Raw genomic sequence first — 26184 nt, 5'->3', positions numbered from 1 at the left:
CAGAAGACTTGTATTCAAATTCAGCCTCAGACACTTAGCTCTGTGAGCCTGGGCGAGTCACTTACCTCTGTCTGCCTCAGTTTTGTCAGCTGTACAAAGGGAACAATAACAGCACCTACCTCCTAATGTTGTTGTAAGGATCTTATGTAAAGCCCTTAGCACAATGCATGGCACTAAGGAGACACTGAATAAATGTTCATTCAAAATGATCCATAAACCAAGTCAATAAGCCCAAATATCTTGGTGCAGTTCCTCTGCCCTACTCCCATCATTCCCCCATATGAAACAAGTACTTTTCCAAGTCTCAGTCAATAAAACAATTTGACCTTCATATCTTGTAAGTCCCTGATCCCCTTCAGCTCCTCCCCAAGCACTCTGGGTAGCTATTGCATTCTTGTCTGGTATCATCACTTCCTCCAGGGTGTCTTTGCTGGGAAAATAACCATTTCTTGTTCATACCAGCCACAGGACACTATCCTTCAGGCGCGCACTGCCACCTTGTGGGATAAGGAGAAGCTGGTGGGAATACGCAGCATCCCAGCTTTAGAGCCCATGTTGTCATTGAGTGTCCTTCAAAGACATCCATCCCATAAAAGCTGTCAAATACGGGTCATGGGATATGGAGCCATAAAGGACTTTAAGCATCCTCTACATTGGCTCATTTTCTTTTTTTTTAGTCGATGTCTTTTTTATAGTATTTATTCCCTCACATACTGTCCCACTGGACCTGGTTTGCAACAAAGGAAAATAGAAAACTATTTATTGGCCATTCGTTCTCAAAGAAGGCCATGACATCCATGACTCGCAAGTGAATTGGATTTGAGGGAGGGCAGGCTGTGCAAGGTCACCTGCCTCACTTTCCCTCTAGAGCCAGGTCCAGTGGCTAGTTATAGATTAGAATGATTAAACAACACAGACAACTTCTGCCAGCATATGCATTATCGCACTCCTCGAATGCTCTACTTATCAACCAAGCAGAGGCAAATGTTTTATCTTCTGTTTTCCATGCCCACAAATTGATTATTGATATTAACCTGAGTACTTAAATATTGTCTCCCTATACAACTGATAATCATTGCACATGGCGTTATGTTGGTTCTGCTTAACCAATTGCATCGGTTCATATGATTTCCCATTTTTTCCTGAATTCCTTATTTATCATCTCAGACAGTATGATAATATTCATATTGAGATACCACAATTTATCCAGTCAAAACCTATTCAATGGGCATTTTCCTTTGTTTTTGCTGTTAAGAATACTTTGCCAGCCTCATGGTTCAGTGAATAGAGTGCCAGGCCTGAAGTCAGGAAAACTGATTTCAAATTCAGATTCAGATACTTTCTAGTAGTGTGATATTGGGTAAGTCATTCAATAGCTGTATAGTTTATATAGATGGGTAGGGCAATAGTAGGGGAAGAAGAAGAAAGGAGGAGGAGGAAAAAAGAGGAGGAGAAAGAAGGAGGAGGAGAACAAGAAGAAGAACAAGGAGAACAAGAAGGAGAAAAAGAACAAGTAGGAGGAAGAGGAGAACAACAACAAGAAATTAAAGAAAAGATTAATCCAGGTTTCCCTACTTGATTATATATAAAACATACTTTAAATTTCAGAATATTTTTTACTTAATTCAATTCAAAAAACAAATTAAACACCTGCTATATACAATATATTGGGTTCGGTGATATAAGGAGAAAAAGAAATGAAAAACAAAACACCAACAATGCAGTTCCCACTCTCAGAGCAATTACAACTTAATAAGGGTGAGGTAAGAGTGATTCTGTAGGTACCTAAATATGATAGAAAGGGGGGAGTGAGATAGAGACAACCAAGTTCTAGACTTGGAGCTAGTCAAACTTAAGCATGACACTTACGTTAGACACTAACTAGTCATGTGATCCCAACCAAGCCCCTCACCCTGTGTCTTAGGAGTAATATTACCAATTTCACAAGATTGTTGTAAGGGTCAAATGGAATAATATCCAAAGCATTTTGCAAAACACATAAATGCTAGCATTTATTATTGTTACAGGCTAGAATGGGATGAGAACTCCAAGGTTACTGTGGACTCCTGATCAGAAACCTAGTGAGACCACAGGCTCTAGTAAACTTTAAGGGAAGAGATCATTTTCATTGGGGAACAATCAGCCCATTTGAAGGAGAAGCCCATTTGACCAGTCTTGAAGGAAAAAAAGGATTTCAACAGAAAGGGAAAAGGGAATGTTTGCTGGACATGGCTTCTGAATACCCATGAAGTGACCAGACTGGCAAAAAGTAACACTATCATACAATATTTCGATTGAAGTGAGCAAATGAAGATAGGGATGGATAGAAAAAACTGAGATTATAGAACCTGGTCCTAATTACTATCTTAATTAGTTTTATTTTATCTAAGATTCATTAATGAACCCCTAGAGGTTTCTAATTCAGAAGGTGTAAATCAGTGAATCCATGTCACCTAATCCCATAAGAAGTGCCATACAATCTCTTCCACTGCCCTTCTGAGAAATATACTTCCATTGTAACCATAGCAACAACAACGCAGACCACATCAGCCTCTGCCTTCTGCTCAAGATGATTTAAAGTCCCTAAGAATGTCCTAGAAGTTTGCTGTTGAATAATTTAGGTTGCATCTAACTCCTTGTGACCCCATTTGGGGTTTTCGTAGGAGAGACACAGGATTGGTTTGTTGTTTCCTTCTCTAGCTCAGAAGGGGGCAATTCTGGGTGAATTTCATATTCTACTTTAGATTCTACTCTGTTGGTAAATTGGACTAAAGAGGTAGAAAACAAGGGGAAAATACAGAAAACAGAATAGATTGGAATATTTCATAAGGGAATCTTACATGGAAAAAGAAAAACCTAAGGTGGGAAAACAGGAAAATACAGAATAAATATGAATACAAAGCCTCTAGGGATGTGGATCTGGGGATGTGGAATGGAAAAGGAGGAAAGATCTTTATCTTTGAGGAGGAAGGAAGAAGACAACTAAGAAGATCAAAATCAGGCTGTATTTGTGGTGGGAGTTTGGCAAAACTATAATTCAGCAGCCAGTCATACCTTTGAGGAAGCTATACCTTGAAGTCTCCAAACATGAAAGAAGTTGCACTGAAAAGTAATCAATTGCTTTGATGGAGGCGTCAAAGTTTCCTTTGTAATTTTAACTTAGTTTCATATGTTGGTTTTCAACTCTGCTCTGCCCTTGATGTCACCCTACAGAGCTGTAATTACCATTAACTTCCTAGATAGATTTTTTTTCTCTTAGAATTTTATCTGAGAAATCAACATTTCCTTCAGGGAATTAGGTTAGTCAATGAAACAACTTTTGATGAATTCCATCTCCTTTTTCAAAGCCCAAAATAGAAATCACTTTTTAATATTTAAGAGATCCAAATAAAAGGTAGTACATTTGAGTAAGATCAGAACAAATCATCCCCCCCCTCCCCGCCCCCTTTAAGGCTACATAGCTAGTACAGGGCAGGTTTTCTGATTTCAAGTCCAAATTCAACTCTTCCTCATAATTTCAAGTGTGATGAGCACGTATCATTTTTTTCACAAAATTTCATTTAATGAATCAGTTTTTCATTGTCTTCAGCAAAAAGAATCCTAGATGAGTTCTTGTCCCACCATCTATGCTACTAGTAAGTTATTCCCTTTCTGCACCTCAGTTTTCTCATCTGCAGTTTGAAACGACTGGACTTGATCGTGCCCAAGCTCATTTTACTACACTGGAGGTGGGTGCTGAGAAGTGATTGTAACATTGTTAATGTGACCTTTAAGATCTTGGAAATTGCCAGGGTACAATCAGGATCTGATTTCTTACTCTGCTGATTGTCACGCTTTAAGAAAGTGAGAAGGAAACATTAACAACACAATTTAAACTTTGTTTTCATTCTCTGGAGTAGTTGACACAAAGTCCCAGTTTTATCTGATTCAGTTTTCACTCAGACTTTTCTTTTAAGAGGCTTGTTTGTATCTTCTTTGTATTCTTTTAGAAAGAATCCACCCTTCAGGACGCCCATGGTTAGAAGAATTCCTGACCACTGGAAGCATTCCTGTGGATTTGTTCTTTCTGAAGGAGAATGTGGACTCTGTTATGTTGTGACATTCAGGGCATTCCTGGGATGAGCTAATATTTGGGGGAAATTATTCCAGAAAGGAACTGAGGAACTTGCCTTGGAGAAATTTGAAAAGATAATACAAATAAATGTTTTGCACTTTTAGGGTGTTTTGAGCTTCAAATTCATTAGCTAATGTGATAATGAGGTAGGCAGTGAGAGGATTAACAACAGTCTTTGGAGTTTTTAAGAGAGCAGAACCTTTGCTCAAGGTCAGCTTTGTAGCAGGTGAAAGCAGAAGAAATTTAACTCAGATTTTCTAATGCTAGTTACAGCATACAATCATATTTCAAGAGGGAAAGGATCTCAAGATAATATAGTCCTGCTATACCATTTTACAGTGAAAACTGAGCCATTTTACAGATGTGAAAACTAATGTCCAGAAAGATTAAACTACTTGTCCAAAGCCATAAAGGGAATATCAGAGATGATATATAAGCTCAAGATCTTAGACACTAAAGGTAGTATTCTTTTTACTGATTTATGCAGCAGGACAAGGTTTGTTGATAACACACACACACACACACACACACACACCACTTGGAACCAGCAATAGAATGAAAAGCAACATATGAAGTTGAAGCATGCTAGGCTTGGTGATATAAAGACCCCGTTCAAACTCCACATCTGATCAGCTTGTAGTCTGGTCACCTCAAATTCTCCATCTGTGAAATGGGTCTATTTTACCTACCACACACGCATCAAATGAAATAAACTACGTAGAGCAGACTTTAGAATCTCTGTGGTTGCTGTTGCTGGGCCACCTCATTCTGACAGGTACACTGAGTAACATTGCCAAGAGCAGGTAAGCTCGGAGTCTTTCCCCTTTTCCTGGCCCGGTCCCCTTAGGGAAAACAGCAGCATTTGAGAGATGACCAGTAAGAGGTCATGGAGGAGATCAAAGACAACTGATCTACCCAGGAATTGAATCTGTAGCCATGACCTTACTTACCCATGCTCCCCCTCAGGGGTGGCCAGCCCAGGGTCCCAAGACTACATGTGACCTTCAGCTGCTGACCTGCTACCCTTATTATAATTAATTAATAATAATAATTAAAGCAAGCATGAACACCGGGGGGCCACTGTGAATAGATCGGGTACTTTATTAAAGTAATATTACAGTGAGACAGAAGAGGGTGCTCTAACCAACCAGTATTCAAGAAAAATGTTTTGGTAGTTAAATGAGTTAGGAACTAAAGTGAAAGGGAGAAAGTGTCCTTTTTTTTCTGTGACACTGGTGAATTCTACATCCCTACCTTTGATCATTTTAATCAAGCTTCCTCTAACAATTTAGCAAATGAAGCCAATTTCCCCATAGTCCCCTGTTTCCTTCTTTCTTCCTTTCCAATATTCAAGATATAATTTAAACTAGTTGTTTCACTCACCCTGTGACTTCTCAAACGGAGACTTCCTCCCCTGGACACTACTCTCCTACATATGCTGGGGCTTCCGTTAGAATGGAAGCTCCTTGAGTCAGAGGCTGAATTGTTTTATGTTTCTATCCCTGGTGATTAGCATAGTTCTTAGTAAATAGTCTTCAATAAATGCTTTTTCTCCCATTCATTTATTTCTAAGCCAAGAATCTTTCCTCTAGCGTCTACTTCTGTTTACATTCTTCCTATAATGGGGGACTCGCTACTTAACAAGAAAACTTTAGCCTCTAAATTTGATGCTCTTCCTTCTTACCCTTTGGAGCCAAATAAAACAATCCTAATCCATTTTTCCCATGACAACCCAGACCTACTTCTATCATGTAGCCCATCTCTTCTCTCCTACGCTAAATATTTTCATTTATTTCCTCACATGACAATTTCCATTCTCCTCATTATCCTCGCCTCTGTCTTCTTAGTTACAGTTTTTATATCTTTAAAATGGAAATATGTATGTAATGGGTTTGTGCTCACCCTAGGCAGGAGCTCATGTGGAACTGAGCTGAGCACCCTGTGGTCTCTGCAGCTTCATGCCCTCAGCCCTGAAACTCTCTGGGGAGATAAAGCAACACCTTTATCTTCAGGAGGGCAGCAGGACAAGGTGGCCGTGTCAAAGACAATTAGCCCCTGAACCAAGAATGACCAGTTCAGGAGATCTGCAAGGGAAATAGATTCAAGTGAAAAAACAATGGAAATAGGTATCTATGTCTTAGAACTCTTTTGGGGACTTCCCATGGCAGGTCACAGGAATAGATCTTGCTCCTGGGAGCCATGAGGGAGTGTTACATATGGCAACCAATATATAAGCTTCTAAGCCAGCCTAAGTCTGTTAGTGTTAAACAATGATCCTTACAAGGGTTGAGCAAAATCCTCAGTGTACGACTTTACTAATAAAATGTAAGCTTTCTGAGGACAAGAACAGTTGTTTTTTTTGTTTTGTTTTTTTTTCCTCTTTTTCTTTTTATACTCCCTTGAGTCATCATCAATGAATAGCACAGTGCCTGGCACATAGTAGGTATTTAATAACTAACTGCTTACTGATTGGTTGAAGGATTAAAACAATTATTAGATAGGGGGAAAGACTCCATATAGAGAAAGAGAGGTTGGATCCAAATTTGCATCCGAGTGAAAGTACAAACCCTTTAAAGGATAGGCCATTAAAGGAGTTCTCAGTCAAAATTCAAAAAGCTGAGGTGGTGGAAAGTCAAAGGAGACATTTTCAATGGGGAGTCACAGTAGTGGGGAGTCATTTGGGATGAATTCACAGACTCAAACTATTATAATGCTTTAGCAAAAAGGCAAAATTCTAATGAACTTTCAATAAACAAGGAAAGGAGGACCCTTTTATGGGAAAGGAAACTAAACAACTTATGACAATTATAATAATTGTGTAAATCAGTAAATCATCTGATGGCTATGTTATTTTATCCCCATTTTACAGTAGAGGAAATTGACACAGATTTGGGTTAAGTGACTTGCCCAGGATCACACAGCTAGTGTCTGGACTTGAATTCAGGTCTTCCCAACTCCAGACCCAGCAGTCTAACTACTCTGCTACTTCAGTGCCTCTCACTTATTATGTGGCCTAGAAGTTGTGATGTATAAATTAAAGATAACACCTTTTTCCAACTGTGGAAGGATAAAGAGTTGAAAATTGCTTCTCAAAATCTGGGAAATTTGGCAGAGGCTGAAAAAGTTTTAAAAGTATGATAGGAAAGATGAGATCAAGGGGAGAGATCCTTGGCTCTTCTTTCAAGATATCAGAGTTGTGAGACCCACTAAAGAGTGATTTAAAGATATCTGTCATAGGAAAGAAGAAAGCCAAAGACTTTAAAGAAGAAAATGGATATTTCTACCTGCAAAAGAGATTAATGGCAAAACCAAGATTAAAAAAAAAAAAAGATGAAGAATTTTTAGCAGATGTAACAAGAAAGAAATAAGATAAATTTATACAGAGAGAATCAAGGAGATTCAGAAGGAGGTTAATTAAACTATAGTTTAAATGCATTTTGAAAAATATTAGAAAAGATCCATTTATGGTTTGTGTTTTCTAGTGTGTTTTTTTTTTAACTATAAAAAGATCTTTTATTTTCCCAAAAGTTTTTCTGTATCTATTGATAATATTAATCATATGATTTGGGATGTTCTTAATAATATGGTTAATTATATTTATAATTTTCTGCATATTGAACTAACAGTATTCCTACTATAAATCCCACCTAGTCATAATGTACAATCTTTTAAAAAAATGTTGCTGTAACCTCTTCAATAATATTGTATTTAAAAATATTGTATCAAAGCAAATTAAAAATATTAGTCTATATTGGTCTTCGAACATCTTAAGAATTCTGGTAAATGAAATGATCAACCATGGTTCCAGAAGACCGATGACAAAAATGCTACCAAACTCTTGTTGGAGAAGTTATGGACTATAAATGCAGAATAAGTTGCATATTTTTGGACATGGCCAGTGGGGGGATTTGCTTTGCTTGATTTATGTACATTAATTACAAGGATTTTTTTTTTCTTCAGTAGAGAGAGTTGGAAAGGATTTTTAAAAAGCATGCTTATTAATTGAAAAAATAAATTTTAATTTGAAAAATTAATGGCAATATGGGTCTAATGAAAAGACAATAGCTTTTTCTGCAGCCGCAAGGTCTGCCTTTCAGAGAAAGTCTGACTTACAAGATGGGGTTTTAAGTCTGGAGGAGACTGTGGAGGACCCTGAGGGAGAAAGACATTGACTGAGGTTACCTTGACAGCAAATCCAAATTCATTTTCATCCAAGGAGAGCTGGTGGACTTTCCAATGCTTTGTATTTCTCTATTTGCTCATGGCCTCAGCTCCTGTGAAGCCATAATAACTCATACATTTTACCTAGATCAGAATAAAAGCAATCCCATATCTTCCCCTTCTCCCCCCTCAAAAAAAGCAAGGGAAGGAGAGGGAGGAAGTGAGGGAAGAAAATAAAGGAAGGAAAAAAGAATGGAGAAAAAGGGAGGAAAAGAAGAAGGGAGAAAACAAAAGGGAGGGAAAGAGGATGAAAGAAGAAAGGTGGAAAAAATGAAGAGATATGGAAGAAGAGAGAGAGACATAGAAAGAGGGAGAAAGGAATGAAGAGAATGAGGAAGGGAGGCAAGGAAGAAAGGAGAAAGTGTTAAAGAGAAGGAGGAAGGGTGGGAGGAGAAGGGAAGAGAAGGAAGGCAGGGAGGCAGACGGAGAGTAGAAACAAGAAGAGAACAATATGATGAAAGATAAGGGAAGAGAAAAGTATTTAAGAGGACAGAGCAGTTGATATGGTCCAAAAGGTACAGATGGTTCAAGAAGGAGAACTGACAAGAAGCCAACAATGACGAGTTTGTTGACCACCTTAGCAAGAAAGCAGTTTTAGAAGAGTAGAGCGATTGGAAGAGAGATTAGAGTTGAATAAGAAGTACAGGGAAGGTGAGTTCAGACCATCTCTAAAGGATCAGATATGCAAGTGCTCCACAGGGCAAGGAAAGGCAAAAATGGTGGGTGGAAGTAGGTTTCAGCTTCTTGCCAATGATGATCTACAGATAAAGGAAGACACAAAATCTCCGAAGAAGGACAGGGCGGAAAGATGTTGAGTGAAAGACAGATTTAAAGTCTCCCTGACAGCCTGCCATCCACAGCATTGTTAAAAGAACCAAAGGAAAGGCTCCAGCACTTTTCCTAGATGTTCTTGGGAGAATATAAAGGGGACATGGGAATGGCTGGTGCCCCAGTAAACTCCTGTACGACTACTGTAGTGAAAATGCACCCCAACTGCTTGTTCCTCTTGTTCTTCTCCTGCTTCTTTGCCAACTCCTTGTCACTTTCTCTTGCCAAGTCATTATCCATCTCCTCCCTTCCATTCCCATCCCTGCCTTTTATACTAGATGTGCTCAAGGCTTTTTCTTAGGCCCACTTCCTCTCTTTTTCTACCCACTCTCTCTGAATGCCATGGATTCAATGATCATCTCTATGACTCTCAGAGAAAGGTCTAATCTCTCTGTTAAAATCCCATCCCTGCCCCTGGATATAGCAGAGATATCTTTCTCAAAGTCAACATGTCAAAAATTGGTTTCATTTTTTCTCTGATAAATCTGTTCGACCCCAGATTTTGTCTTTTTTCTGTTAAGGGCACTAGTATTTTTCCACTAGCCTAGGTTATTATCAACAGAGGCATCTTCAACCCTTCACTCTCCCTGACACCTCATATGCAATTATTGCCATGTTTGGCAATTCTTTCTCCACAGCATCTTTCCTCTCCACTCCCTTTTTGCCATTCATAGAGCTGCCATCCTAACTGAAATTTTCATCGCCTTATCTTCACAGAATCTCCAAGGAGGGCTTGATCACCTCCCTTTGGTGTTCTCATCCTTCCTAAGAAGTCAAGGAGGGCATGATCACCTGGGTTCTACTTGAAGCAAGGGATATTTACAGTAAGAGGTGTTTACATATCAATAGCAGGGTGCTTATAGTTAATACTTGCTTAGTGTGCTGTAATGGTTCTCTAGTTGGCAAATGCTTAGTGTGCGGTAATGATGTAATCATGCTGAGGTATTTAAGGGCTGAGAGGATTGGAAATAGAGAATTACAGAACACGGGTGTCATGACCTCCTTGACTTCTCAGGAAAGGTGAGAACACTAAAGGGAAGTGGAGAGCCAAACCAGACATTATCAGCAGGTTCTCTCTGCTGAAGGATCTTATACCTTACCCAGAGTTCCTCGGCTATCTGCAGCCCTCTTCATCAACCCAGATTCTGTGGCTGGCACTACTCGTGGTCCCTCACTACCACATGATTTGTTTTTAAGCCTGAAGAAGATGATAAGGGGGATAATAACAAGACCACAGAGGATCTTGACACAATTCTATGCTTTGCTTGTTCCTCTAAATTCAGAGCCAAAACTCAAAGAAGGGAGAAGTCCAAAGAGAACAAGGAAAAGGCTAATGAGATTTTTAACAACTCTACAGAAAAGAGAGATGCTGGAACAGACCAGAAACAAACAAGCAAACAAAAAACAGTGCTAGAAATTTCAAATGAATTATGTAAATTTTGATAACTATATTTTGATGACTACAACTTAAAATGCTTTTTATCACTTCATAAAAACACAGAATTTTGTTTTACTTTAAGTTACATTTTGAACACACTGAACACTTTTTTTGTTGTTGTTTCAGAGAGATTGAGCAAACATTACCAATAGGATGTCTTAAAGTCTGGGCTGAAATGGACAGGGATCTCCTCTCCTCTCAGTTTTTAAGAGGACACTTCTTGAATACAAAGAGAAGATGCCCTGACATTTACACACATAGAGAACCTATCAGATACATTGATGTAACCACGGATAACCCTATTGTCCAGTAAGATAAGAGTAACTTCCCTTTACTCTTTCAAACATAGATAACCCTTCTTCATTACCCTCCCTTCCCCATTGTTTTTCAATCACTCTTGGTTTCAATAATAGCTTCCCCATACGAGATCACTTCCCCAGAACAGTTTTTATTCCTTTTATATTGAGGATCTTTCCCATGAAAAATTCTATACTTTTCATTTCATTTCCTCAAAGTCAGAGAAGGCTTGTAAAAAGTTGTTAAGCAAAATATACTCGATGTCAAAGTGTCTACCCTCATTCTAAACTTTCCTAAAGCATAAAATGAAGACTCTTGATTGATTTTATAATGACTATATTTTTGGCAAACCAAGGAGTTTGGGAGTTTCAAAATTGTATACTTTTTGCCAATATAGCCCTTGTCCTACTTCAGTAACCATGCTTTTTTATGAAAAAGGGTTTTTATGAAAGCTGGATATAGTTTGTCTTAGGAAGAGGGAAGTGGAAGACTTAATTAAGTCTTGGGCATTGGATGTAGCACTCAAGTAGACTAAGTAAATACAAAATGCCAATTCCTAAGGAGTTAAAAGCTCATCCCTCTGTCCAGCAGAATAGTTTAACCAACTTGTTGAAAATCCCTTCCCTGACATGGTTAAGAAAACCTCTTCATGTTAACTGCTAGGTCTCCAACAATTCAGGAGCCGGTAGCTCATTGCCTCTCAAGGGATTCCATTCCACTTTTGTTGCAGGAAGGTTCAAATTATTAAGAAACTTTTCCCTTCTGCCCATATAAACAAATTTACCTCTTTAAAATTTCTCCATTACTCTATGTTCTGTCCTCTAAAACAACAATAAAGTTTAATACCTCTCCTCCAAGACAGTATTTCAAGCACTTAAAAACAATTATTTTGGCTCCTAATCTTCCAGTCCCTCTAAGTCAAACATCTCTTCCTGCAAATAATGCTCACAGCATATGATTTTAAGGTCCTCCACTATATTAGCTGCCTTCCTCAATGCATTCTAGCTTACCAAGGTGCTTCTTAAAATGTCTTGCTACAAATACAATACCCTCGATGTGATCTGACCAGGGCAAATCCCAATGACACTATCACCGCTTTATTCACAGAGTAAGTCTTGCCTCTCCTCTTCATGGAACTTAAGATCAAAGTAAGTTTCTTGGTTGCTGCATCCCTCTACTCATTCTTAGTGGTTTGTAATCTATTCAGACAGGCTGCTACAAGTGATACTAAGTTAATTTTTTTTTGGAACTCCCAAAGTTATCACTAAATTCAAATTAATTTTGGCAGATAGATCCCAGTGATCTAGCCTGACAGACAAGATCTTTTTGAATCTTTATTTTAGTAGTCAGAGCATTAGCTTTCCCTCCCAGTTTGTGATCACCTTCCCACTGACTATGCATACTACCTATGCTTTCATCATTTCATTAAAATGTCAAGACATACACACACACACACACACACACACACACACACATATGAAATAAATATTTGATCTACATTGTCCATTGGGTATCTTTTCTTTCTCTTGTGGAATACACGCGTACATGTACAAATGTACATAGACAAATCACCACATGTGGTAACTTATTGAATGTGTGGGGTGCTCTTACTCTACTTTACATCCCATTTGATCCAGTGACATGGGCTGTACTGTCATTCCTCATTCCTAGAACTGTGTGTGTATGTGTGTGTATATATGTACTGGAGCACTCCAGTGAAGAACATATGCCAGGCTCATTGAACCATTAATAAGTATTCACTGGGGAGGGTGGATTTCAAAAAAACTAATCAAGCTAAAATGAACTAATACAAAGCAAAAGTGAGAAGAACCTGGCAATCATTGTACTGATGATCAACTTTGAAAGACTTGGCTACTCTGATCAATAAAATGGCTCAAGACAATCCTATGTGACTCATGATGACAAAATACTATCCACTTCCAGAGGACCCATGAGCTCCAAGTAAAGTGAAGTAGGATTTCTTTATTTCTCTTATTTTTTGGAAACATGACGAATATGAAAAATGTTTTACATGATTTCACATGTATAATTGAAACCATATTGCTTTGGGAGGAAGAGAGAGAATTTGAAATTCAGAATTGAAAAAGAATGTTAAAAATAATTATATATTTTTTATTTTTATTTTTTTATTTAAATTTAAATTTATTTTTTAAAAAAAAGGCCACCATTCATTGGGTCTAATTCAACCAATTTGGACTCCTAAATGTATTATTGTTTAGCCCATGTCTTTTCCCACAATCATAGTCAAAGTTTTATTAAATGTTTTACTAAAAATCTAAGTAAACTCTATTGATATTTTCTTTATCTCTAGATCAGGGGAATGAATGCCAAAAAAAAAAAAAAAAATGTTTGCTGGTTATTGTGTATATAAGTATCTAATTATATCCTATTTGAAAGTATAGCATGTGCCTTGTGGAAAGAAATTTTGTCTTGTCTCTCATAAGATACAGTATTTTTGATTGCATTAGATGCTAAGGAGATAGTGGTTGCATTAGATTGGACTGAACTAGATAACAGAAAGTGTCATGCTGTTTCTCATGCCTTCTCTAAACCATGTCTTTTTCTTGTTTAGTTGTTTTTAGTCTTGTCCAACTCTTTGTAACCCCATTTGGAGTTTTCTTGGCAGAAATTCAAAAATGGTTGACCGTTCCTTCTCCAGCTCATTTTATGTCGAGGAGCCTGTGGCAAACAGGGTTAAGTGACTTGACCAGGATCACAGTTAGTAGGTGTCTGAAGATATATTTGAACTAGATTTTCCCAAGTCCTAATCCTGAGCTGTAAACGCTATTCCATCCAGATGCCCCACTTTCAATCACTATCACTTCATTAATAATATTAAACGATTTCAGGAATTTAGATCAATTCCCTGACTTGTAGACTGAAAAATCAGAACAATCATCCAATTATACAGCCCTCTAATTTTCTATGATCTTTCAAAGATGGCTCAATATTCATTTAAGTGCCCAAGAATATAATTGTATTATACCTTTCTGCACTTATTTTATATACTCTCCTTGACATACTCTATGTTCTGTTAACTCTGGGCCGGTCAACTTGATTTTATCAAGAATAATTAGTACCTTACTAATTGCACTTTTTGGCTTAGACCCCTAAATGTTCACCTCTCTACAGTGTTATACAAAACAATTTCCCAGTACTGCTAACTACTGGAGCTGTACCTTTAAGGTTACTTTTATATATGTATGTATGTATGTATGTATGTAGCTTGTGCATATTACACACACACACACAAAAAAAAAAAAACAAAAAAAAAAAAAAAAACACCTTTTTTGCTACAATTAAAATGTAAGTTCCTTGAGGCAGGAACCATCTTCCCTTTTTCTTAAAAATTGTCTGAGAAGTAGAAAGCCCCTAAACTGGGGGAGTTGCAGTGGGAGAAGAAGGAAGAAGAATAGATACCAGAGATATGAGGAAGAATCAATAAAATGTAGTAACTGATTGGTTGTTGGCAAAGGTGATTGAATTGGGAAAAGTCAGTCAACAAGCATTTGTTAAGTGCCTACTATGTGCCAGACACCGTACTAAGCTCTGTGGATATAATAAAAGGCAAAAAGTCTAATCCCTACCGTTGGGAGTTTAAAATCTAATAGAAGATCAATAGGAAGTAGTCAATAGAAGAAAACTACTAGAATGAAAAGGGACTGGGAAAAGATTTCTTGTTCAAGGACATTGATATTTCAAGCCTGGCTTGACTGTGAATCTTATTTTTTATAAGATCTCATTTACTCCTCTGCTTGTTCCCTTGATTCCATTTTCTCCCATCCCCCTCTGAAACTGTACCCATTGATCATTTCTTCTCCTTCTGAGCACTTTCTCCTCTTAAAAATTTTGAGGTCATTGCTTTCCTTTTTTCAGATCACTCATTATCCTTTGCTGAATCTGCTTTCATATCATAACCACTAAGTATGACTATAATATAATATTCTGTCATTCATTCTCTTTTTATTTAGTCCCCATGGGATCAGTTATAATTTTTGTGCCAATAACTTCAAAATTCATATAGCAATCCCCCATCTGTCCACTAAGTTCCAGTATCATGTCATCAATTACCCAGTTAAATCAACAAACTTTATTCAGTGCCAGCTAAGTGCCAGGCACTGGAGGTATAAAGGCAAAAATCAATCCCCATTCTCAGGGAGCTTCCAATCTAATGAGGGAGACAACAGGCAAAGTATTACACACTAACAAGAGATATACAGGATAAATTAGACATAAATTCAGAGGGAGGCACAGAAATTAAGAAGAATTGAGAAGATAAGATTAATTGGGAGATTAAGAAGAATTGAGAAGATTAATTGGGAGATTAAGAAAAACTGTAAAAGTTGAGACTTTTGCTAAGATTTGAGGAAGCCAGAGATGGGATGAGGAGAGACCCAAGGAAGAGATAAGAGGAGGAGAGAGTTCCAGGAATGAGGAATGACAGTGTGACCCATGTCACTGGATCAAATGGGATATAGAGTAGAGTAAGGATGGATTAAGGGGAGGAAAAGGGAGGGAGGAAGTTTTCTAATGGTCCTTTACCCCTTGACTCATTCTTATTCACCCCAGACATCCAATAAGTTACCACATGGGGTGATTTCTCTATGTACATTTCTCACACGTATTCCACAAGAGCAAGAAAAGGTACTCAACGTACAATGTAGATCAGATATAGATGGTTCTTTATTTCCTCCACACTAAGGTACGTAATACACAAAAGTTAATAAGCACATATGAATGGTTAGCTCCTTCTTTCTCTTTTACTTTCCAGAGATGGATACTTAACGCATCAAGACAGTGAAGCTCTGTGGGGCTGGAAATAAGCATTTCCCCTTTACCTTTGCTCTGAAATTTCTAAGAAAGTCCAAGAAAGGTACAAATCTTTGAGCCTTTATGTATGTACGCATATATATAGTTTGTGCATGTACCACACACACACACACACACACACACACACACACACACACCTTTTTTTGTTCCAATTAGAATGTAAGTTCCTTGATGGCACGAACTATCTAGCCTTCAAGCCTTTGGTGGTTTAGGCCCATCCTACTGATATAGTCATTTTCTCTAAGAAAAAGGTAATTGCAGAAAGTTCCTGCTGCTTCCAATACTCTCTAAGGGACTTGAGTAACAAATCTTCCAAACTCACCAAGTGGCCTCTACGGCTGGAGATATCCAGCTCAGTTTACTATTTGGTCACCTATCTAGGCTCAGAGAAAGAAATACTAAGCAGAGGACCTTGTTGGAAGGCCCTGACAAAATCTGGGACTTTAAGATCTCAATTGAAGTCCAAGTAAATGAGCATATGCTCATTAGTCACTATAGGTGAAAGGGAAGGGTGGGAAAAGAATCCCTCATCCCTCTCTTTACAAAGAAAGTTCCTGCATACCTAGTATATTAGAGAGAAAAGAGTAGGAATGGAAAATATTTCTCTCTAAAATCCACTGAGTGGATAGTTCTTCCTAACTCCATTAGCTAATTGTCTATTTATACATCTCATTTCCTCTGCTGCCATCATAGAGGCCAAAGGAATTCTATATAACCCCCAAAGGGCCAAATCCTTCAGTACTAGAGTCTATTGGTTAGCTCTTTCCAGTTCAATGGCTAATTCTCTTCCCCTGCTGCTATAATGGAGGCCAAAGAATTGCCATATTATCCCAAAAAGCCAAATCTGTGGTAAGCCAGAAGTAGCCAGAGAAGTTTAGTTCAATTTCACACATGCTCCAAGGATTTTGCAATTATCCCCATTACACAATACACTTTTCCAGAAATTAATCTTTCTGACTAACATTTCTAGCCTTGTAACATCCCAGAAATCATTGGTTAAAAAAAAAAAATTTACAGATTTTCAACATCCAGGTCATTGGAACGGATCCAGGGCCATCTGACATAGTAACTTAGTGTTCAATCCAAAGTCTATAGTTGAGATAAGGACTCCCTTTTCAACATGAAATTGAAAATCAGGTTAGCAGAATTGAAGTTGAGACCACTATCTTAAACTAAACACTATAATAATCGCCAACTTCCTGGTCAACCTAAATATAAAGTCATTTCAAAAAAGAAAAAACTTCAAATGGGAAAGGAAGTACTTTGAGTTCTTAATTCTTCATTGTGTGTGCACAAATTAACCGTGCAAAGGATAGGACGATCATAAAAAGTGGGTAACTGATTACATAAGATTTTTACAACTCTTACGTTAACAAAATAATGCACACAGAATAAGTAAGGGGGGAAGGGGAGCCAAAATCTCTATGCAAATGTGTAAGAAAAAGGTCTATTGCTCAATAGTTAACTAGTAAAAGTTTATAAACAGCCAAAGTTCAAAAGAAATGTGAATTATCAAAAAAAAAAAAATTCTCCAAATCACTAATAATAAAAGCAATTTCAGTTTAAAACAATTCTGAGACTTCATTTTATAGCAATCAGATAGGTAAAAATAATAAAAAGTAAAAAAGGTAAGTAACGGACAATCTGGGAGAAATGGGCACAGTGTGCATTGTTTGGGGAGTTATGGACTACTCCAACCATTCTGGAAAACAGTTTGGAAATATACTAGGGGAGACTCTAGAAAAAATACCAGCAAAATGCATACCCTTTGACCCAATATACCACGGTGAGGCATATACATCAAGGGAGTTAAAGATACAGTGAAAGGTCCCTTACCTTTATGGTAGTATTTGTTCTAATAGCAAAGAATTAGAAGTAAAGTAGGTCCCAGGGACCTAGTGGGAAGAGGCTGAACAAATCTTGAAGTATGAATGTAATGGAATATTATTGTACCACAAAAAAATAACAAATGGATCCAGAGGAACTTGAAATTTGTGTGACCTGATGCTATGTGAAATAAAGCAAAACTGGGAAAACAATTGACACGATGATTATAATCACAAAAAGACAGCATTAGATTTCAGAGTTCTGATCAATGAAAAGACCAATCGTGACCTTAGCAGACTGATGATAAAACATGCTTCCCAATTTTTGGCAGAGAAGCAGTAAGCTATAAGTGTGGAATACAGGATAGCTAGTAATATGTGGCTGATTTGTTTAGCTGAACTGTACTTCTTTGTTACAAAAAAAAAAAAAATGGTTTGATTGAGAAGATTTAGATAGGGAAGAAAACACTGGGACGTGATAGCATTAGCTTTTTTTAAATCCCCAGTGAAACAATTCCCTCCCCCAAAGAAGGTCAACATCACTCCTAAACTACCAGCAATATTCTCCTGCGTTGGCAAGGCTTGTGATAAAAAACAGGTGTTATCAATCAATCACCAAGGACATCCTCAAATCTTTTTCAATTCAGAGAACTGGTCACCCCAAAGGGATTAGCCTCCATGTAAGTGAGCAGTGACCTCATGGAGAGTGCTGTGACTGGGGTCACTCAGTCCAGGTTTCTGAGACACACTGGACCTTTGACATAAAAGTCATTCAGTAGGGAAAAAAAGCCAACTAAGAGAATGAAGAAGGCAGATATCTCTACAATGTGGGATTCTACAGGAGCTGGTTCATGGGCCACAGCAAACGTTGGCCTGATGAAGATACACAAACAGGAAGCAATAAAGTATACCAGCCGACACTCCCGACAGCATCACAGTAGAACAGTAGATGCTCCCCAAAAATGTCCCCTTCACCAACCCTTCCTCCATTCCATTATGATCTAATTGCTTCACAAGATCACCTTCTCCCTGCCACAAAAACATCACTTAGCTTAAAATATGGGAAGTAAAACTATAGACACATCGGTAGCTTGAATCCTTGTCAGATTAAGCCCCTTCCCCATTGCTACTAATTACTCCCACTTTGAGAACTGATGACCCCGTCATTTCTCAGTCAAAAGGATTGGAAGCAGATGCCTCAAGATATGCTGTAGAACCAGCCTAGAAATTGCCAGTGGTGGTGGGAGAAAAAAGGCAGAGTTATGCCTTTCTGCCTGAGCAACACAAATGACAGCTTGGGTGAATTATGGCAGCCTGAAGCTGCTGGCCTGTTGGCCAGCAAGTACCCAAAACGTTAGGTAAATGTCAGCTGAGATTCATGGAAAGTGGGCAAATATGGAGATGTTCTGTATAACGTCACATATGTAATCAATATCCTATTTCTTGTCTTTTCATGAGATGGAGAGAAGCAGGAAGGAAGAAGACAATTTGGAATTCAAAAATGTTTTAAATTATGTTTAAAAATCTTATATGTAATTAGGAAATACTTAACCAAAAAATTAAAATATATCAAAAAGAAAAAAGAGAAGGGGGAAGAGGGAAGAGAGAAAGAGAGAGAAGAGAGGGAGAGGGGGAAAGGGAGGAAGAAAAGGAGGAAAAGAGGGACAGAGAGGAAGGGAGGGAGAGTTAGAGAGTGACAGAGAAACAGAGGGACAGAGACACAGAGAGAAACAGAGAGGGACAGAAAAAAAGAAAGAGAAACAGAGAGAGGGACAGGAAACAGAGAGAGGGACAGATGTACAGGAAATAGAAAGAGAAACAGAGAGAGGGACAGAAAACAGGGAGAGGGACAGAGAGACAGAGAGAGACACATACACACACACACACACACACACACACACACACACACACACACACACAGAAGGGGAGAGAAGTGGACCAGGAAAAGGAAGGAATATTCATTATATTTTCAGATAAAGCTAGAAGAATTCACTATAGGAAGGAGCACATTACTGTGCTGAAGGAAGACCCTAACACCTTCCTTCAGTAACCTCAGAGTTCCAAGGATGGTTTTAGTGGAGGATCCTAGAATAAGATAAGCTTCCAACTGGAGTTCCCCCCTCTTCTTTAGCCACCTTTAAAGTGGTCAAAAGGGAACTCCCGATATTTGCCACTGCTTTCTACTCTTACAGAACAGGTTTCTTGGTCACATGTGAGTTTTTCTAAATACCTGCTATGCAAGCCTCCAATGTTTATGATCAAGTCCTTCACTGCCTCCAAGGCTCAGCTCAACAATCACCTTCTACATGAAGCCTTTGCTAATGTCCTCCCTACCCTACAACTATTATTGAGCTAAACTAAACTAATAAAAACATTCAATTTTGCACGTATTTCTGCACATACTGCGCATAGGAAACACTAGTTTCCTATTTGTCTTTGTATCCTCAGCATTTAGCAGAAACGGCTGACCCATGAAAGGCATTTAATAGGTGTTTGAGAGGAGGGATTTAATTTTAATGTTTAATTTTGAACTATAACACCAATAAGGAGCATTTTTGTGTACACAGCAAAATACATCTATGCATACACATATGTATATGTATGTACATAACTATATACATAAAATGATTGTTTGCTCTTCATTCTCACTCCATCACACACACACACACCAGGGATTAAAGGGTTACTTTGAGATCAACTTGGGCAGAAAGAATAAGACCAGTAACTCTGCGATTTCTGTTGCAGAGCAGCAAGTCCCTGACTTATCTCAGCAATTCATCTTTACAACCTCACCACCACTGAATACGCACTGTGTGAGCCTTGGACCTCCTAGGCCCTCAACCCGTGAGAAGGCTGGAAGAATAGATTTCCCTTCTCTGAACCAAAAAAAAAAAAAAAAAAAAAAAAAAAAAATTCCATTTTCTCCCTGGACTTTATGCCTCCCTCACGTACCTGTTCATTTTTCATATTTAAATATTTCTCTTGGTTTCTGACCATCAATCCAAAAACAGGATTGAAAGGGACATACTGGATGAATTTTCAGAGTGAGCATTGACATTTCAGAAACCAGAATAAATGTACAAAGCAGAGTTTGGTTTATTATAGATTGTCTAGACTTAAGAAAGTGATGAGGGAAATATTAATAATGCAGCTTTATCTTAAAGGCGTATCAGGTATTTTTCCCCAGGGTATTTGCCAGTTGCTACACATTTATTGTTATATAAAACTGTGGATTTATTTTGTACCTTTTGCTACAGATAGATAGACATAAAATAAGTTCCACACTCTACTTTCAAAAATGTCGCACTTGTTTGAGTTTCCTTCCGTATTTCCTTCTGTTCCCTATTGTGCATTTTTTCAAGATTCAGTGGCTCCCCTTTTTGTATGTATTACTATTATTAGCCCTACTTTTTTCCCTCCAGAATTCCCCCTTATTAAAAACTAACTGGGGGGGAGGGGGGTAGAAAGACTTTTAATACATCATCATAATCAAGCAAAATGAATCCACTTAATAACTATGTCCAAAAGCATCTCTCCCATTCTGTACCTTGGATCAGCCACCTCTCTCTCAGGAGATGTGCAACACACTTCAAACGGGAGCCCCTGGATACATGACTGGTCATTGCTTTGATCTGAGTTCTTAAGTCCTTCCAAGGTTGGGTTTTGGTTTTTCGCAATGGGGCGTCTTCCTATAAATTGCTTCTGCTCTTAAAAAAAAAAAAAAAAAAGTCTTGCTGGTTTGGCTCCCTCAAGCTGTCTTATCACCTCCACAGTAACTGCTTCCGTATCCTTCCGCAGCAATCACCACTCTAGAACCAAACTCCTGGATCACATCTCACCTGAGGAAGGTGGAGCGGGGTAGGTGGAGACTGATTGATAGTCAACACCAGTTAGGGATTAAAAAAAAAAAAAAAAAAAAAAGGAGGCGGGGAAGGCAGGCACCCAGAGGTCCTCAAACTACGGCCCCGTGGGCCAGATGCAGCAGCTGAGGACGGTTATCCCCCCCACCTCAGGGCTACGAAGTTTCTTTATTTAAAGGCCCACAAAACAAAGTTTTTGTTTTTATTATAGTCCGGCCCGCCAACAGTCTGAGGGACAGTGAACTGGCCCCCTATTTAAAAAGTTTGAAGACCTCTGCGAGATTAGAGGTCACCACTGCAGGCTTTCCAAGGAAAACTTTTTAATTTTAATTCATTTCATTGCATTGACTAAACCTTTCTTTGCGACTTTGGCTATCTCACCTGGAAAGGATTCTGGGTTACCCACAGAAATCTAGTTCCTCCGGGGCATTAGAGTTATTCTACTTAGCTCAGGAATCATCAATTAATTTTTCACAAGAAGTATTTAGTGAGCACATTAATTGCAAAGCACTGTACTAAGCCTAGGGAAAGCAAACAAAAGGTGAAAACACCCTGCTCTCAAGAAGCTTAAATTCTAATGAAGAGATAATATTTGCATAAATAGGCAAAGTCAACATACATATAAAGTAGGGGGAGTGGAAGGAGCTGGGAGCCAAAGAGATTAGGAAAGGCTTTTTAGTGAAAGTGTTCTGGGAGCTGAATCTGCCTAGGGGTTCAGAGAGGGAAAGGTTTCAGTCAAATAAATTGAAAGTGGGCCAATCTGCTCCAATGCCTGCGTTTTATTTCTTTAAATTGCCTTACATTTTATTTTTCAACTGACATTTACTTTCTCTCTCATCCCGCCTCCAAATTTAAAAGAAAAAAGTTTCAGCAAAACCCTTATAATAAAAATGCAGACAAGCAAACCCAATCTCCTCCTTGTCCATATTCAAAAACCACTTATCTCCCTCTGAACCTTGAATCCCTCACCTCTCCCTTAGCAGATGTGAAGCCTGGGTCTTCGTTAGTTCTCCAGAAAGGATCCGCCCTCACATTAACGTTAAATCAAGTCATTTGGCCAAGATCGCCCAGGTGTTAAGTGGTAGAGCCAAGCTTCCGTCCAGATCCCATTACTCTCAATGCGCCATATTGTTTCCAAATCTAGGTTAGGGAGCCAGCACTATCCGGTCACACAAACTCGGAGTCTAGAGTTAGGAGTCCAAGCTTTGGCAGTCACCCAATAGGTGACTTCAGACAAATAAGCATTTAACCCCTTTGGGCCTCTGTTTCCCTATCTGTAATGTGAGAAAGTTAAATTGCAAGCTCAAGTTGGCCCAACAGTTAAAAATCTTACGGAGAGCTGTTCCACCATCAGAACGGGCTCCTCTTTGGACCAGATGGATCTGTGCTATATGATCTCTGTCCAATTCATTTCCTTGGGTCAATATCCAAGGAGACTTGTAATGGGCCCCCTCCCAAACGCCCTGATCCCAAGGCCTAATATTGCAGGGAATTAAATTTTCCTCGGGGTTAAGAGCACTGGATCCATAGGATCATAGGAGAGATTGTTTAAGCGTTTATTAACCACTGAATGCTAGGACTGTGATAAGCGCGGAGGAAACATGGGAGCAAACACCGCCCTGCCAATGAGGAGCTTCCTTTCTAAGGGAAGACCGTGACCCCAGTACAAGTTGCCAAAGGCTGGGGGAGAGGAGGGGGGACACGGGTCACAGAACAAGGAGTCGGGGCTGGAACGAGGGGTCACCGACTTCAGCTCCCCAGTGCTATAGATTAGGAAAGGGGGGCACGGAGCCAAGGAGTGATCTGCCCGGGGGGGGGGTCGGGGAGAGGGGGGGGAAAGGGGCGTGATCTGCAAGAGCCCGAGAGAAGCCAGAGCCCGGTTTAGGATTTCCTGCCTCTCCACTGCCCCCCTCTGCCTCTGGCCGACCACCCAGAGAAGACCCCCTTTGCTATACCGCCCGCTGAGGGGGCTTTGGGACGCAAGGTGATGCTCTAAGACTCCCTCCAGTTCCCAGGACAGCGATGCTTAAGCGCCTTCCACGGGTCCTTTTTCCACATTAAGGAGCCCTGGAAACATGTTGACAATCCAAGTTAAGCCCATGTCCTTCCCTAATTGTAGCTCTGTAATAAGGCGGCAGCTAAGGGCGGGTGCGTAGAGCATTAGACTTGGGGTCAGAAAAACCGGAGTTCAAATCTGACTTGTGACACTTAGTTCTCTGATCTTGGGCAAGTCAGTTCACCTCTCTTTGCCTCAGTTTCCCCACTTGCAAAATGAGCCGCAGAATGCAAAGATAATGAACTGGCTTGCCAAAGAAAACCTCAAATGGAGTCACAGAGTTGGACACAAGTGGGGGAAAATAGAACTTTTTTAGAGGTAGCTAGGTGGCTCAGTGGATAGAGCACTGGAGTCAGGCAGAGGACACTAACTGAAGGATACTGAACACGATACTTGCTTGTATACCCACTGGAGAAGGAAATGGCAAAGCAGCGCAGTCTCTTCTCCAAGCCCTCCCTTGGACAGCAGTAGCGTGCTGTGGTCCGTGGGGTCACAAAAATCTGGACACACCGGAAGCCCCGAACAGCAACAAAAATCTGGGAACGTGCTCAAGGAAGAATTGCCCAAACTTGGACGTATGTGCCCCGTTTCCAACCCCGCCCACACATGCACACCTACTGTGAACACGAACACGGTGCTAGAGGATGACCCCAAGGAGTAACTATTCTCCTTCCTGCCCCTCTACCCCCAGCAAGTTTCTTACTGCAATGTGCAGACCGAGTCAGAGGCTCAAAACCACAGCTTTCAAGCTAGAAAAAACCTTAAGAATAATCGCATCCGACACTCCCATTTTACAGATGAGGAAACTGAGCCCCAGAAGTGAAGGACTTGGCCACGCTCAGGGAGTCAGTCAGTGGGTTTTGAAAGCCACTGTTGAGAGCGTGTGTTTAGAATCGGAAGGGGGGCGCGTACCCCGAGTAAACTCTAGAACACTTTTATCCCCTCACTGGCCATGCCTTAGTGCACACTCCTCCCTCCGCTCGTCAGGCCCGCTGACGAGAATGTCCAAGGTCCTGCGGGCGCGTATTGTAAGTGTCTGAGGGCCCGGCTCCCCCCGCCTCCCCAGCTGATCCCGAACAGCGGCCCGATTGTTCCCAGGAGTTCGCACCGTCCCTCCGCCCGGCCGCGGCCCGAGCTTTGCCCGGGGGCTCCAGATAGCATCTCTCGGCTCACCTCAGCTCCGGGTGCAGCAGCTCGGCATACGTGAAGCATCTCCCCAGCAGGATTTCCTGCAGGTTGGCCGTGGAGCCTCTTCCCTTCCACTGGGGCAGCTCGGCAGGTGGCTCCTTCCTGCGGGCCAAGACCACGGCCGAGAGGACCACGATCGCTCCGAGGATGAGGATGATCAAGAGTCCCAGCAGGAAGCACCTACACTTCTGAGTCCAGCATGGGTTGCTTTCCCTGACCATGGCCGGTGAGTGAGGCAGGGGGAGCCCAGCTGTCCCAGCAGCAAAAGGGGGAGAGGGAGGATGAAGCACTTCGGCCAGAGTGAAGCTGAACCCCCTGCCCTAGCTCTCCCCGGTTCCTCTTTCCTCCTCCCCAGCCCCTCCCCTTCTTCCTTTAAAGGCTCGGGCTCACAGGCCAACCACCCTAGTCTAAACAAACAGTCGAGAATTCCCACAATCATAAGCAAACTCAATGAGGCTCCTCCTCCTTTTTTTTTTCTTCTTAAAACACTGAACCTCCAAAAAGTTCAACGGTGAATGGCAGCTGTGACAAAGTTCACCCTCAACTAGCCGGCGCAGAGCCAGAACTTAGGCTCCTTTTAGGGCAGGAGAACTGGGCTCACAAAGTCTCCTACCCAAGGAATTCAGGCTCCTCAGCCAAGATTTTTGCCCTCTTTGCACAGCAGGGGCACAGCAAAGGACTGGAGGACTCAGCTAGAACTCTGCAGGTTCACCTATGCCTCTGCTTTCCCCTCAGGAACCTCTGCTGCCCACCTGTGGCTCCACTTCCGCCTCCAGGAGCCCCTCCTGCCCACCTGTGGCTCCACTTCCGCCTCCAGGAGCCCCTCCTGCCCACCTGTGGCTCCACTTCCGCCTCCAGGAGCCCTCGCTGCCCACCTGTGGCCCTGCATCTCCCTCCAGAAGCCCCTGCTTCTCTCTTCCTCCTTCAGTTCCTCTTCCCCAACTCTCGTTTTTCGCAGTAACTTCTCCATTGCTACAGAACTCCTCATCACTCCACATCTGAGCTGTCAGATGTTCCCCAAAAATACGACCCCGCAAACTATGTTTGATGTTTGACTCGTAGGCCCACGAAAGACACTGAGCTGGCTGGAGGAGCAGCTACGAGTTTTAATTGAATTAGGATTCGTTGGACACTTTCTGTGTTTCTGTGCTGTGTTTTACCATAGCAAGTACTTAATAAGTGTTACGTTGAGTCGCTTAGGGATTTGCAGGCAATAAGGGACCCATCTTTAAATCAGTGGGGGATCAAATTGATTTGAAGGTTGTCTCCAGTGATGCAAATTGAAAGTACAGAAAGAAATTTAAAGCCTGACCCCTGCCCTGTTCAGTGAATCAGAACCAGCAAAGATCTGCCCTTTTTCTCTCAGACATTCACCTTTGACCTTTTGTCACCGTCCTCTGAATACCTGCCCAATCTGTGACTTCATCGTGGTGGGTGCATTCCCCTGAGCAGGCTGCAGGCCCTCCCGGACCGAGTAGCTTGTCTTTAAGAGTTGCTTTGTGGCA

General features: G+C 40.4%; 1 protein-coding gene across 1 annotated transcript in view; it reads right to left on the bottom strand.

Moving 5' to 3' along the window:
- The window catches only part of CD38 (CD38 molecule), a 98474-nt gene extending 73431 nt beyond the window's left edge, over positions 1-25043 (bottom strand). Inside the window, exon 1 of the mRNA XM_051967248.1 lies at positions 24665-25043. Within this exon, the coding sequence (XP_051823208.1) occupies positions 24665-24900 (236 nt within the window). The 5' untranslated portion in view covers positions 24901-25043. The remainder of the gene's footprint in view (positions 1-24664) is intronic.
- Between the last annotated feature and the right edge of the window lie 1141 nt (positions 25044-26184).

The sequence above is a fragment of the Antechinus flavipes genome, chromosome 6 (genome assembly GCF_016432865.1).
Source record: "Antechinus flavipes isolate AdamAnt ecotype Samford, QLD, Australia chromosome 6, AdamAnt_v2, whole genome shotgun sequence".
NCBI lineage: Eukaryota > Metazoa > Chordata > Mammalia > Dasyuromorphia > Dasyuridae > Antechinus > Antechinus flavipes.
This window is presented reverse-complemented; position numbering and strand designations above follow the sequence as displayed.